Source organism: Clupea harengus, chromosome 12 (assembly GCF_900700415.2).
Source record: "Clupea harengus chromosome 12, Ch_v2.0.2, whole genome shotgun sequence".
In the NCBI taxonomy this organism is placed as follows: Eukaryota; Metazoa; Chordata; class Actinopteri; order Clupeiformes; family Clupeidae; genus Clupea; species Clupea harengus.
Window position 1 is genome coordinate 14,229,074 of NC_045163.1, and position 14,076 is coordinate 14,243,149.

The 14,076-nt window shown below is 45.0% G+C and overlaps 1 protein-coding gene across 3 annotated transcripts in view; it reads left to right on the top strand.

Annotated features, from left to right (window-relative positions):
• Window positions 1–14,076, top strand: part of LOC105889908 (mediator complex subunit 13L) — a 93,341-nt gene that overhangs the window by 56,017 nt on the left and 23,248 nt on the right. For all 3 annotated transcript variants that reach the window (XM_031578305.2, XM_012815845.2, XM_031578306.1), the window contains 5 exons: window positions 7,555–7,700; window positions 9,723–9,929; window positions 11,323–11,487; window positions 12,876–13,023; window positions 13,896–14,000. In XM_031578305.2, the coding sequence (XP_031434165.1) occupies window positions 7,555–7,700; window positions 9,723–9,929; window positions 11,323–11,487; window positions 12,876–13,023; window positions 13,896–14,000 (771 nt within the window). The remainder of the gene's footprint in view (window positions 1–7,554; window positions 7,701–9,722; window positions 9,930–11,322; window positions 11,488–12,875; window positions 13,024–13,895; window positions 14,001–14,076) is intronic.

A 14,076-nucleotide genomic window follows, 5' to 3' on the forward strand; every position in this document is an offset into this window, starting at 1 on the left:
GTGATTTGGCAAAACACTGACTGGTTAATGCTTAAAAGCTTCTCCAGGAAAGCACTTTTGTGTCACACTTCATTATGTCTGTGCTCTTGTGTATGGTGTCACAACCCATTTAGACGTGGGATACTACAGTGAAACACTGCTTAACTATATTCAGTACTCCCTAACATCACATTTACTTACTTTTACTAGGATTAAGGTTAGGATTGATCATAGAATTAAGGTAAGGGTACATATAAGCATAGAGTGTCGATATGCAGTTGCACATTGATGATTAGTGTGTCATCCCACGTCGTCTACCTGCCTCAGTGAACCCACTCTCACTTGGACAAAGCTGGCAGCACTGTGAGGATCATGTTCTTTGATTTCTCAAGTGCCTTTAACACAGTCCAGCCTTTACCGCTGCGAGGGGAAGCTCCAAAAGATGCAGGTAGGCACCTCCACAACCTGCTGGATTATTGACTACCTGACAGACAGACAGACCACAGTTTGTGCAGCTGAGTGGAATGTGTGGCTGAGCAGGTGGTTTAGCAGCACAGGAGCATCACAGAGGACTGCGCTCTCACCTTTTCTCTTCCAATACAACTAGGAGACCTGCCACCTGCAGAACGTTTAGGATGACTCAGTTGTGGAGTAAGTCAGTGGTGAACAGGAGACTGTGTACAGGGAACTGGTGTGGTGTGGTGTGGTGTGCTGTGCTGTGCTGTGCTGTGCTGTGGTGTGGTGTGGTGTGGTGTGGTGTGGTGTGGTGTGGTGTGGTGTGGTGTGGCGTGGTGTGGGTACAGCCACCTCTTAAATGTGGCCTAGAGGAAGGAGAGGGTTGTGGATTTTAGCAGGACCAGGACTAAGCTGAACACCATTTCAATGCTGGGAGAAGAGGTGGAGGTGGTGGAGGGCTACAGATACCTGGGTGATCACCTTGACAACAGACTGGACTGGAAATGTATCACTGAGGCTGTCTACAGGAAGGGAAAGAGCAGACTCTACTTCTTGAGAAAGCAAAGGTCCTTCAATGTGTGCAGCAAGATGTTGCATATCTTTTATCAGCCTGTTGTTGCTAGTGAAATTTTCTTTGTAGTCATGTGTTGGGGCAGCAGCATCAGAGCCAGTGGCACTACTGATAAAGAAGGCCGGGGACCGCTCTGGAGCCTCTAGAGTTGGTTGTTGAGAGAAGGATATTGCACAGACTGCTCAACATAATGGACAACACTTCACATCCCTGGCATTACCTACTGGTCAGACAGCAGAGTGTTTTCAGTTGGAGACTCCTTCAACTCCACTGTCACAAGGGCCGCTACAGGAAGTCATTTCTGCCCACCGCAATAGCAATATATAATGATTCCTTTCTGTGCCGGGAGAGGAGGCTTATCCTCTGAGTGGCAATGCACAATGCTAATTCTACATTTAATTTGCACAGTTAAGAGTTTTTTTTATTCCAGTAGTATAGTAGTTTGTATACATATAGATTTTTGTTAATACTTTTATCTCCCTCAGTGTAAGAAGTGTTTGTGTAAGATACTGTATATGTTGCTGCTGCAACACTACAATTTCTATCTAGCTATCTGTCTATCTATTTATATCTTTCTATCTATCTATCTATCTATCTATCTATCTATCTATCTATCTATCTATCTATCCATCTATCTATGTCTATATCTATCTATATCAATCTACGTATCTATCTATCTACCGGTATCTGTCTCTATCTAGCTATCTGTCTCTATCTATGTATAATGCACTTAGTGTAATCATTGCAATGTAACAAGGGCACTGTAATTAAAAGTGTTACCCAGTGTTAGTTCTGATAATTTCTCTTTGTCAGTTTACAAATTTGGGTAATAACGTGATGCTCAAAGATGTGAATATCACCTGCTCTTTACAGCGTCACATCAACTATTAATTTAAAACTTTAAAAACGTACACATAGTGAGTAAAACAAATTGCTCAATCATTTTATTTTATTTGCGAAAGGTTTTAGTAAATCAGAAACACCTTTCCTGTCACTGCTACCTCACAAAGTCTGTATCATAAGTGAATAAATACTCATAAATAACCGTCATAAGCAATGACCAGTCATTTGATTTCTGTTGTGAAAGGTTTGAGTCAATCAGGCCCTCATAAGCACCTTTCCTGCCATTTGTGAATCGACCAGTGCCCGCAGTGATAAGTTGATCATAACAAAGGGCTGGTCTAGGCAGACCAGACGTCTTTATTTCCTAAAGCCAGACGAGCGCTCTTGGCAGCCTGGGCTCTTGATATAGTTATGCACCAGTCGGGGGAGTCAAGATCGAGATGTTTTTTTTTCTTCTTTCTTTTCTTTAACTCAGCAGACAACTCCAGCTTGCCAGAGCAAGGAGCGTGCATGGAGGAGGCGCCAATAAAGATTACACTAGTACATCACTGTGGGAACAAACACAATGCACTCATCTTCATTTTACTGTGCCTAGGGTAAACACCAAGATAAAGGCTGTGTAGATTAGACACTGGCACGTAAAAAGGCTGTAGGTCTTACTTCGGCCAAGAGTTTGACGTGTTTACCTGCTGCTGAAACACTGTTACAGATCAAATAATGTGTTCTCCTGACTAGGTTGAGAGTATCCATAACATTAACATTTGATCAAAACTTGGTGCATATTTCTCAGGTATTTCATGAAGTATGTATTTCATAAAAGGGTCTTTTTGCTTCAAAAACCTACCACTGGCTCTTCCATAAGGACATATAATAAGCCAATGAATATCACGGCAGCTTAATGCATTGTCTCAATTCCATATATCATCTCCAGCCAACGCAGGAGTCGATGGTGTGGCTTTATATAGCGGTTATTGTCGTAGCTCACGGCACAGTGTTGGGTGCTGTGTGCTGATTAGTTGCGAGTGGGCGCGGAGCTGAGGGTCCGGCGTTAGTCGTTAAATCCCAGCTAGATTAAGATAATACCCAATTGAAATTCAGCACAGGGAGGACTTCATATAGTGGCAGCGCTGCAGTTCACTATCGATGGCTTTCTTCTCAGCTGACAGCAACCTCATTGCGTGTGTGATTTTTTTTCTCTTTTTGTAAGCCAGGCAGTGTCGTGCAACTCTCTGCCTGTTGTTTTATGACCCAATTTTATCCCGCGGGCTGTGGCAAGTTTTTTAAGGATCGCCGTGAAACCCTGAGTGTTTCGTTTCTTGCTGTTTTGTTGTTTGTCTGTTTATTTGTTCCGCAGGTACAGTGCGGGTAGTGTTCACGTGGATTGCATAGCTTGCATTCTAGTGACAGCTTGTTTGTCCATGGTGTGGACTCAGATCAGTTTTAAAAGCCTTTATTTAGCATTCAGGTTTTGTTTGTTTGTTTGTTTGTTTGTTTTGTTCAAGTGGACTTCAGGTTTGTGTTGTGCAGAGTGTGCACAGCATATACTGACTCTTCCACTCACAGAAAATGCTCAGTCATACATTCTTACACACATGCCCCTGTGTGGACATTTACACACACACACACACACTCTCACACACTCACACTCATAAAGGCATGCACACACACACATACATATGTGTAAGCACAGAAGCAGATGCTCTGAATATTCACACAAGCCATATGCACATTAGGTTCACTACTTGAGGGTGACCACTTAAAGAAGCATACACCCACCCACTGCCCTCACACATACACATGCTCACACACACACACACACACACACACACACACAACACACATCTCTCCTAAGAGATGGCAAATGGAGTGACCGTGTACATGGGCTGTTCCCGTGTCGCAGCTCCTGATTGATTTCAGCATAAAAGCATTAATTGCGCTCAGTACCAGGCCATTAAACCGTGCTGTGATCTCAGTGTTAAGTATGCGCAGGAACCCATGTGTGTGTGTGTGTGTTTTTTTTGTGTGTGTGCTGCACTGAATAAATAATTCACCCAATGCTCACTCTCTCCCTCTCTTTCTCTCTCTCGCTTCCCTTCTGTACCTCTTCTCACTCTCTCCATGCTCTCTCATGCTCTCTATCCCTCTTCCCACCTTCTCTCTCTCTCTCTCTCTCTCTCGCTCTCTCGCTCTCTCTCTCTCTCTTTCTCTCCCCTGCTCTCTTTACCTTGGGGCCAGGTTCCAGCATCACTTCTGTTCTTTTATTAATATCCAGCTCATACACAGCAGCCGGCCGCACAGCATCCTCTACCTCATGCCCTGTGTAAGCACACACCGGGATAAAGAACATCCCCCCAGCGTGCGTGCCTGTGTGCGCGCGTGTTTGTGTGTGTGTGTGTGTGTGTGTGTGTGTGTGTGTGTGTGTGTGTGTGTGTGTGTGTGTGTGTGTGTGTGTGTGTGTGTGTGTGTGAGTGTGTCTCTGTGTCTGTGTATATGTGTGTGTGTGTGTGTGTGTGTGTGTGTCTGTGTTGGCGCATATGTGTGTGCTTACCACAGTGTCCTCTAGAAAGGACACGAGAGGTGGGGGGATCTTTCCCACTAAGACAAATGCCCAGGAACACGCTTTGGCTGCTCCCGTCATTTGTCACGTTTGAAAACGTCCCCCCCGACCCCTGCTGTTCTGGCCTGTGTGACAGTGGCAATTGTGCAAAAAAAGAAGAGGGGGAGAGAAAGATAGAGAGAAAATGCATACTGTAAGAAGGACGAGGAGAGAGGAAACATTTGCAAGTGCACACACATACACGAGTGCACACATACATATACATTCGCAAAACAAAGAATCCCTTCCTTCACAGCAGCAATCTCCATCATTGCACCCCCCCCCCCCCCACACACACACACACACACACACACTCCCCCCACATCGCTGATTGCTCGTGTGGGGCCGCCGATAAGATCTCGAGATCTAAGGGCCTGCCTCCCTCGTCTCGCCTCTAATTGACGAGACTGTCAAAACAAACGGCAGCTGAGTTATTTCTCTGTCTCTCTTTCGCTCCTTTTCTTTCGCTGGTTGTTCGTCGACTTGCTTTTTAAAAACTCCATTTTCGCTACTCACTCGGACAGCTTTTCCTGGAAGAAAAACACATCTGTTGGTGGGGGAGGGCTGTGCTTGACAATCCTTGCAGCTGTTCTGTGCTTCCTTGGGTTAGAGAGAAGCTGCGAATCACACCTGGGTCACTGACTGGAGAGAGAAGTCACTTTTAATTCATGAGACATCTCATGAAATGCTTTTGCTATGACTGCAAAGTTTGGACAAAGGTATCTGAAACACAATGAAGTGTAAAAAGTTAGATCAATGGTAATGTTCTAGATGTATAAAAACAAAGCACCGCTGTACAGATTAGGACCTGGCTAACAGATTAGGACCAGATTAGGCCCAGATTAGGGCTCCGCTGGTCAGATGCTGTCAGGGATGTTCTTTCACTTGAGGTGTGAGTTTGACTGTCGTGAGAGGTGGTGAGTGAGACATGAGTGTGCAGAGGGTCGAGATTTCTCCACCTCTGCCAGGCTCTTTCTCTCTCTCCCTGAGCTGACCTAATAAAAAGATATGGCCATAGTGTTGGGAGCCCTAAATAGCTATTGGCCCATAGAATGAATGGAGTCAGCTGTGCCAGAAATAGGAACTTCAGAGTAAACCAGAAACTTGGCTCGCGCCACACTTAAGATGGGGGCTCGCATCACACAGCCGTGATGTAATTACAGTGTGGGACTGGACAAGTCGATTATCTCTCTGAGAGCACTTAATGACAAACCTCTTTGGAATATTGAAATTGTGTTAAATATACACTGACTTTTCCAAGAGCACCATTTGTGGTTAATTTCTCATTTGGGTTTCTTGATGTGGTTGATGATCAAGAGAGAAGGAATAAATGAGTAGGTAATCTCATGAAGGGATTCAATGATGCTTCCTCTCTTTTCTTTGCTCATGAGGGCATAGAAACAAGGAAGTGGAAACTAAAAAAAAATGATGGAGGATTCTGGGAAATGGAGTCAGTACTCAAGATCATTAGTGCCCTTGGAGGATCTATTGTGCATGTATTATTATGCATTCCCCCCTTGCTTGATTTTGTATTGTATTGTCCCATCTTGCAGACAGCCTCGTATCCAGCCATGTAGAAAGAGACCCCACTGTTCATCCATGCAGTCAGTTAAAGAGAGGCAGTCACAGACAACAAAGCATGCTTTTCATAGACTCAGGGCTGGGGCTGAATCAGGTTGCTAGTGTGTGTGTGTGTGTGTGTGTGTGTGTGTGTGTGTGTGTGTGTGTGTGTATAGTGGGGCAGCCTGGTGCCTTTGACTAGTAGAGAGACTATCCCCCATAGGCGCCCCTCACGACTATAAATAGTTCTTCATATGGCATTATGAGGCAGTCAAGAGAGGGTGGAGATGAGAGAGGGAGAGAGAGATAGGTAAAGAGAGTGAGAAGAGAGAGGAAAGGAGAGAGAGGAGTGTCAAAAAGAATATATATATATTTTCCCCAGACTCATGCGCCATTGTGATCTGAATTATTTAAATGTGTGGTGGAGTAGAGGAAGCCAGTAGCAGCCTAATGCAGTGGGAGCACTGTGAAGAGTGTATGTTTGAGTGTGTGTGTGTGTATGTGTGTGTGTGGGTGAGTGTGCGTGTGCTCCTCGTTGTGTGTGTGCTTCTGTATGTGTGTGTTTTATATCCTGTGTGTGTCTGTGTGTTCCACTATGTGTATGCCTCTCTGGGTGTCTGTGTGTTCCACTATGTGTGTGTTTCTCTCTCTCTCTGTGTGTGTGTGTGTGTGTGTGTGTGTGTGTGTGTGTGTGTGTGTGTGTTTATGTATGGGGAAATAGACCACAATTATGACTCCAGTGTTCTGTTTTTCTTGGTGAGCTGAAGGAATGTTTATGTGCCACAGCGTTTGGCCTTCACTGTTGCTACGGTAGCGCCCTCTACAGGCCGTCTCTGCCCCCTAACCCCACTTCTCCTCCTCCTGCTTCTCAGGCACCATAAATTATTATTGAGCTCTCATAAACCATTTAGGACTGCTCAAATGTGATTTGAAACTACGCTTTTGTTGTTTGTTGCCCTTTCAAGTTCGGCCCCGTCTGGAAATTTGCTGTAAACTTAAGTCTGTTTTGTTTTCCAGTTTGAAAAAAGATTAATAGGAGAGAATTAACACTGATGTGTGTTTTGTACTGGGCAATAAATGGTTTCCCAGAGCAATATCAAGATTGTTTATAGCATTTCTACTGTCTAATTGCTATAATCGGTACATTTACTGATCGTATGATTTTACATTGTATGACATTATTAATGATTTGTATCATGAATCGAACAGCTCTGCACAAACAGATCTGAAATATGAATTCACTTAGGCTTGTTCCCTTGTTTTACTCTGAACACTTAATGAAAATATTAAAATCTCCTCTGTGAATTGCTGTGTTACGCTTAATCCTTTGATGTAGAGATGTTTTGACAAGCAAGTGTGCCTTAAACGTACAATTTGATCTTTGATGTTGTGAACATCAAACATGATGTTTTGGGAACGAGCTTCCTATGTCGACAAGCATGTATACTGGAAAAGATTTTTTTTTCATCAGCGGAGAGAAAGTATATTTTAAAGATCTGTTTGAAGGTGTGTGAATGTATTTGTAACACTTTGCGTTTTTTTCCCCCAGCGAGCACCTGTCGTGTGCGTTTACCTTCTTCCTGCATGGCGAGAGTAATGTGTGCACCAGTGTGGAGATCGCCCAGCACCAGCCAGCCTACCACATCAGTGCCCAGCACATACACCTGGCCCAGACCTCCTCCAGCCCTGTGCAAGGTAAAAATACAGCTCCATACCAGACTACATTACCCATACATCACCATCAGTGCCCAGCACATACACCTGGCCCAGACCTCCTCCAGCCCTGTGCGAGGTAAAAACAACTCCATACCAAACTATTACCCATAAGTCATATCAATGCCCAGCACATACACCTTGCCCAAGCTTCCTTGAGCTCTTGCACATGTCAAAACTACGTTACTAATACACATTATGTCACTCATAAGACAACCCACTCTATATACCTGACACAGACTTCCTTTACCACTTTGCAAGGCAAAATCAACTTTCTCTGTAAAGGCCCCGTCACACCATAACGTTTTGGTCAACGTTCTCTGAACTTTCTAATCGTTCAATTTCGAGCGTTCTAGGGCGAGGTGGACACATCTGGCGTGTGACTTAACGAAAGAATAGCGTAGGAATGACTACTAGCGTGGGAAACGCATGAGGAGCATTTAACAGCGACTAAGTGACGTGTGCTGACGTGTCTGCTACTAGCGCTGCTGCAAGTAAGAAGATGATAAATGCTGCTGAAAGTAAGAAGAATACAAAGCCTCTTTCACTAGCAATGTCTTCGGACGAAGATTTACTGTTATTATTACTGTGATTTACGAAATAACGGGCGTTATTCCTGGGGTTTTATGTTATTAAAATAAATGATTTAAATTTGACACTGAATTTGTGTTTCTCAATGTTTATTATTAGAAAACATCAACACATCCACACACATTGTCCATGTCACAAGAGTCTTCATATCATATCCATCTGCCATGGAACAGCACCAGCTATAACAGTGCTCAGCTATGTTCAAGTTCAGTACATCTACTTCATGCTGGGCTCAAGCAAGCATATACCCTCCACTCCGCTTTTCGCTAGATTATGCAATGACCTTGCATGACATGATAGCATGGAATATGTAGATTTATAGTGCACAGAATAACGTTTGCAATGATGTAAGTTGCGTTTGTTGATCGCGTATGGTTAATAACATATTAATTGAAGAAGGGACATGATAAAATCAAGATCTTCCCTTGGTGAAAAAACTTTCGCCGATATCTTTGTATATGAGAGATGGGTTAGGTGCTCAAATTTCCCGGGATCAAAGAGGACGTTAGTAGGCATGTCCAAACTACAAATCACGTCTCAGGATTGCTGCGCACATAAGTTATTTCGGGTGCATCAACTGTACTCAGTCTACCCTACCCAACGACTGACTACGATAGCCAAACGCGTGCAAAGTTAATAAAACGTTCTACGAAAGTTCTCCAGCGTTTAAATTAAACGTTGAAGAACGCTGGTCTCCATGAGAACTTTTCTGCATGTTCAAAAATGTATTTTCGGACCAGCTTTCTCCGCCGATCACCGACGATTACTGACGATTACAGCGTTCACCAGCTTTCACACAACACTCTTCTGGTGCTATACCAGCGACCGTGGACGATCACCAACGTTTCCTCTAACGTCATAGAACGTTGACAAGAACGTTATGGTGTGACGGGGCCTTAAGACCCTACTGACTGACAGCCTCATCCCAGTCCAAGAGCTTACTGCTCAAATGTATAGAATTGGTGTGCTACCCACAGCACTACACAAAGACAGCCGTCTTTATGACATCTATTGTACTACGATACGCCACCTATTTGCAGAATGTGTAACACACACCACAATAACCACTGCTCAGAATTTCATTTTGATGAGAGTGTGTATGCCCCAATGCTAAAGTAAGCTCGATACTTGTTATATATTTGCAAGTTATCTTACTGGTACTATCGCAGTATGGATTCATGATAAGTCAATCTTTTCCTCTCTGTTATTATCACTCAGTGAAGGTCCTAATTTGTTTGTAACCTCCTTCTCTCTATCTCTCGATGGCTCGCTCTCTCTCTCTCCATGGCTCTCTCTCTCTCTCTCTCTCAGGGTTTTTCATAATTTAGATGTGGCTACTGATGGCAGCTATAACCTTACAGGCCACGGCAGCCTTAACTCATGTGTCTCTCCTCTCTCTCTCCTCCTGTGCAGTGATCCTGAGCCCGTACGGGCTGTGTGGCACGCTGACGGGTCAGACGTACAAGATGGGCGAGCCGGCCGTCAGGAAGCTGATGGAGGAGTGGAACCACTTCTACCCCACCGTGCTCCGCCAGCGCCCCGAGCCCCAGCGCCCCACCGACGAGACGGCCGACCTGGCCTACGACCCCCACGTCCACGCCGCTGTGGAGGTCATCGTAGGTGTGTGATCCCTGACCCTGACCCCTTGATCCCTGACATAGAGAGAGTGTGTGTGTGTGTATTTGAGAGAGATAGAGATAGAGAGAGAGAGAAAGAGAAAGAGAGTTGAGTTGCATAGAATCCCCTGTCCATGCTGAATTATAGGGTTATGAGAAGCGAGTGAGGTTAGACAGGGTGTGTGTGCATTTGAAAACAAGCACAAATACATTTATTTTTTAGTATGCTTAGAAAGAGAAGAACAAAAAGACAGGCAGAGAGAAGAACAGAAAGACAGGCAGAGAGAAGAACAGAATGACAGGCATAGAGAAGAGAGGAAACATTTCCATCCGCTTCCCTGTCCATGGTCAGTTACACTTTAGGAAGCAATCAGGGATGTGTGTGTGTGTGCGTGTGTGCGCCTGTGTGTGTATGTGTATACTGTTTTTAATGTGTGTACTGTATGTTCATTGGGTCTGTATTTGCATATACATATAAGTATGTGACAATGTACAGTATGTATAATGTGTGTGTGAATAGAAGCCTGTGTATTCGTGTGTGTTTGTGTGTGTGTTCGCGTGTGTGTTTGCGTGTATGTGTGGGTGGGAAAATAAGCGGTCCAGACAGTGTCCAGTGGGAGTGGGGGGGGGCTCTTTGGCGGTGGTGGTGGTGCATATTGAGCGACCCTGGCGCATTGGAAGCAAAGCTGCTTGGAAAGCTCAGGGGAGTGAGACCCAGCACATTCTAATCACCCGCATTGACTCACCGACCTTCTCTCATTGATCCGCACCTCTTCTGTGAGGAGGTTTGCACTCAGGCCCTGGACACCAGCAAGAGCAGGACAGGCTGTTCCACACCTTGACAACAACATTTACATTTATTCATTTGAAAATACTTCATAGTACTTTATGATGGCATATGTTTTTATCCTTATGTGTACTCCCAGGGTGTCGAGCGCACAACCTTGGTGTTGTCAGCACGGTGCTTTACCGTTAGAGCCACCACAACTCATCTTAACACATCAGAAAGCATAAATGCATACCTCTACATATATCACTGTTTAAATACGTAATGTCTACATCTGCTGTGTTGCGATTGCATAGAGAGTTTGGTTTGAGCAGAGGGGAGGTGGAGGGGTTAAAAACGCTTGTTTGTTTTTTGCTTTTCTGCTACACTAAGCTAGTTCATTTCAGTCATCAGTTCCACCCCAAGTTCAATAATTGTGCTAATTAGCAAATGGAGATGATTAGTAAAAAATACTGAGGCAGTGACATTTTCTCAAACCTGGATTTTTCACAGCATAGATGTACGGATGGCTAAAGATAGAAAGAAAATGAGTCTTACGGTCTTTTGCAGTAATTCTGGATTGTATTGTATTGGAGTGTATTTCTTAACTAATTTTTTTCATTCCCTTAAGGTGGAGTGAGAATGATCTACCCAGCAGCCTTTGTGCTCATCGCCCAGAGCGACCTACCTGTGGAGCAGCCCCCTCCGGCCCCGGGCAGCCAGGGGGCCACGAGGGACCCATCCAGCTGTGGCATCCCTCTCACCCCTCCCACCTCGCCCGAACAGCCATGCTCAGGTATGCACCCCCAACCTCCCAACCCACAAACAGATACATGGCCCTCACCCTCACCCCGCCCATGTGAGCAGCCCCCATCAGGTCCACAACCTGACCCCCCACCTCACAAACTCGGATACATGCCTCCACTCTCAACCATTCCCTCACTCACACCACAAACAGGAACAGCCCTCTTCACCCCTCCCGCCTCCCGTGTTCAGGTGTGCACCCTGCTCCCCCCCCCCCCCCCCCCAACTCCCCTGCCAGAAACCATCAGACACATGGGGGTCAGCCTAACCGTCTGCCTTCCTCTTTGCCTCATGCCGACTCTCTGGAGCTGTCGCCAAATCCATTTAGATCGGAAGCAGAAAGTCAATGAGCACAGGCTAGACGGCAGCTCAGGATCAATGTGCCAGCAGCCTCTTCTGCAGGACTGGCAAGAAGTCTGGTTAAAGCAATAATACTTAACATTGTATGTTAACCCATGTAAGCTGTGAATAATGGCAAGTGCTTTGCAATTGACTGCAAAACCACTCTAATTGCTACTCCGTTTGAAATATTAAGCCATACATGACCAAATTAAGTGCATTTCTTTTTGTATAACTGGCCTCGTTCTTGCAAATATCCCCCCATTGTGCATATGACTAAACCTTGCATGTTAGCCCTGGTGGGGTGGCAATGACATTCTTCCTATGCAATAATCAGCGATGTACTCAACCCCTGTTACTCCCAGCTCATTTGCCCTCGCTCGGACTGCTCTAATGACCTCATTTCCCTCCATTGATTCTCCTAATGACCCACTGCTAGCACCTCTTCCTCTTCCTCAGCCGGCTCAGAAGCAATAACCCAACGGCCCGATTCAACCCTAATCCCAACAAAAGCACAAAGCCAGCATGTAATCCATACCCAGACAGAACGAAGGAGTACAGTGCTAATCTGAGGGCCTTTTTACTAATGTGCTTCTGTGACCTCGTGTGGCAGGCTGTAGTAGCAGTGTGTTGCCCCATTAATTTGTGCTTGTGCTGGTTGGGAGGGTTGGTTTCAGGAAGACTGTTGTGGAATAGTATCCTCTCAATATCTTAATTTTCATGTAATCAAAGGCATGATTGCAAGAGAGTGGGAATTAAGATGAATGGTGCCATTGTGCCTTGCGGCCATCTTTAAAGAGTTGTTTGTCAAGTTCAGTGGCTCTCGTTAATGTGATTTAGTGCAGCGTTTGGAGATGTCAGAATAACCTCAAAGCATGTCTTGGCTCTTCTGAGCCAATGATCAAAGAAATACACTTTGAATTTAGTCTCCTCTCTTCTCTTCTCTTCTCTCCTCTTTTCTCCTCTCTTCTCTTATTCTTCACTCACTTCCTCCCTTCCTTCCACTCTTTGACCTGTGCCCATGTTTTGTTTGTTGCCTAGGTGATAGTGGCTTTCAGACAGCGGTATCCAGTGTTCTCAGCCAGGAGGGCTGCATGACCCTCAGCCCAAAGCACTCTGGGAAAAAGCTGACCAATCAAATGGTCCACCAAGCCTGGAAGGAGTGCTACCTAAACCAGCTGCAGCACAAGTAAGCCTGAACTATACAAACATGCATGCTTCCTGTACTTATTGCATGGATGCCTCATATGAATGTAAAGGTTAAGATAGAGTTTGAAATGCTTATGTTAAAGGTGACAGATTGTGACACTAATGTAGGAGCATACGCTTTTATGATACAACAGTGGCAATACTACTACAAAAATTACTGCTACTATTACTACTACTACTAATAATAATAATGATAACTAGACGTGTGGTGCGTAATATGACCGCCACATGAACTGAGAGAATGAGCGCTTCAAAAACATGTTGTAACTTGTCGTAGCGACATCTTATGGTTGATTTGTTTGAAATTGGGTTGATATCTTTCATATGCCATTATGAACAAGCCTACAAAATTTCATAAGATCACTTATGGTCATTTAGTTTTAATGAATACTGTACTTAATGTAAATTAATATGTTAGTCGTCTCGTCTGAAATAAAGATGCACTTGATGCAAACTAAGCCATTTCTTCAGGCAGTGTTCCTTTCTGCAACAAGTCTCTATAGAGTAGGAATATTTGCTTAAATAAGACCAGTAGAAAAATGTGTTTTGTCTGGAAGCTTGTTAAAGGTATTGTGGGGTTTTGACACAGGTGTCACTGTAGTGTTATTGCTTTGAGTGTGTGTGTGTGTGTGTGTATGTGCGCCTGCGTGTGTGTGTACGTCTTGAATTTATACATGTGTGTATGTCTGTGTGTATGTCTGTGTGTATGTCTGTGTTTATGTGTGTGTGTGTGTGTGTGTGTGTGTGTGTGTGTGTGTGTGTGTGTGCATATCGCCTGAGCGCACGCAGGCACGTCTCTGATTGGCAGCGGGCTCTGGCACCACTGTCACTTGTCTCCCTCTCTGCCCTCAGGGCCAGTCTGTCTAGCAGCGCGGCGCCCGTGAAGGATGTGCCAAACGGGGCAGCCACATGGGACTTCACCAGCCCTGGAGAGAGAGTGGCCTGCAGCTGTTCCAGGTTGGCACCTCGTGCGCCCATTATCCTGCCCGCTTGTGGCCCCTGTCTCTTTAATGAGGGCTGGGTGGCATAGCCC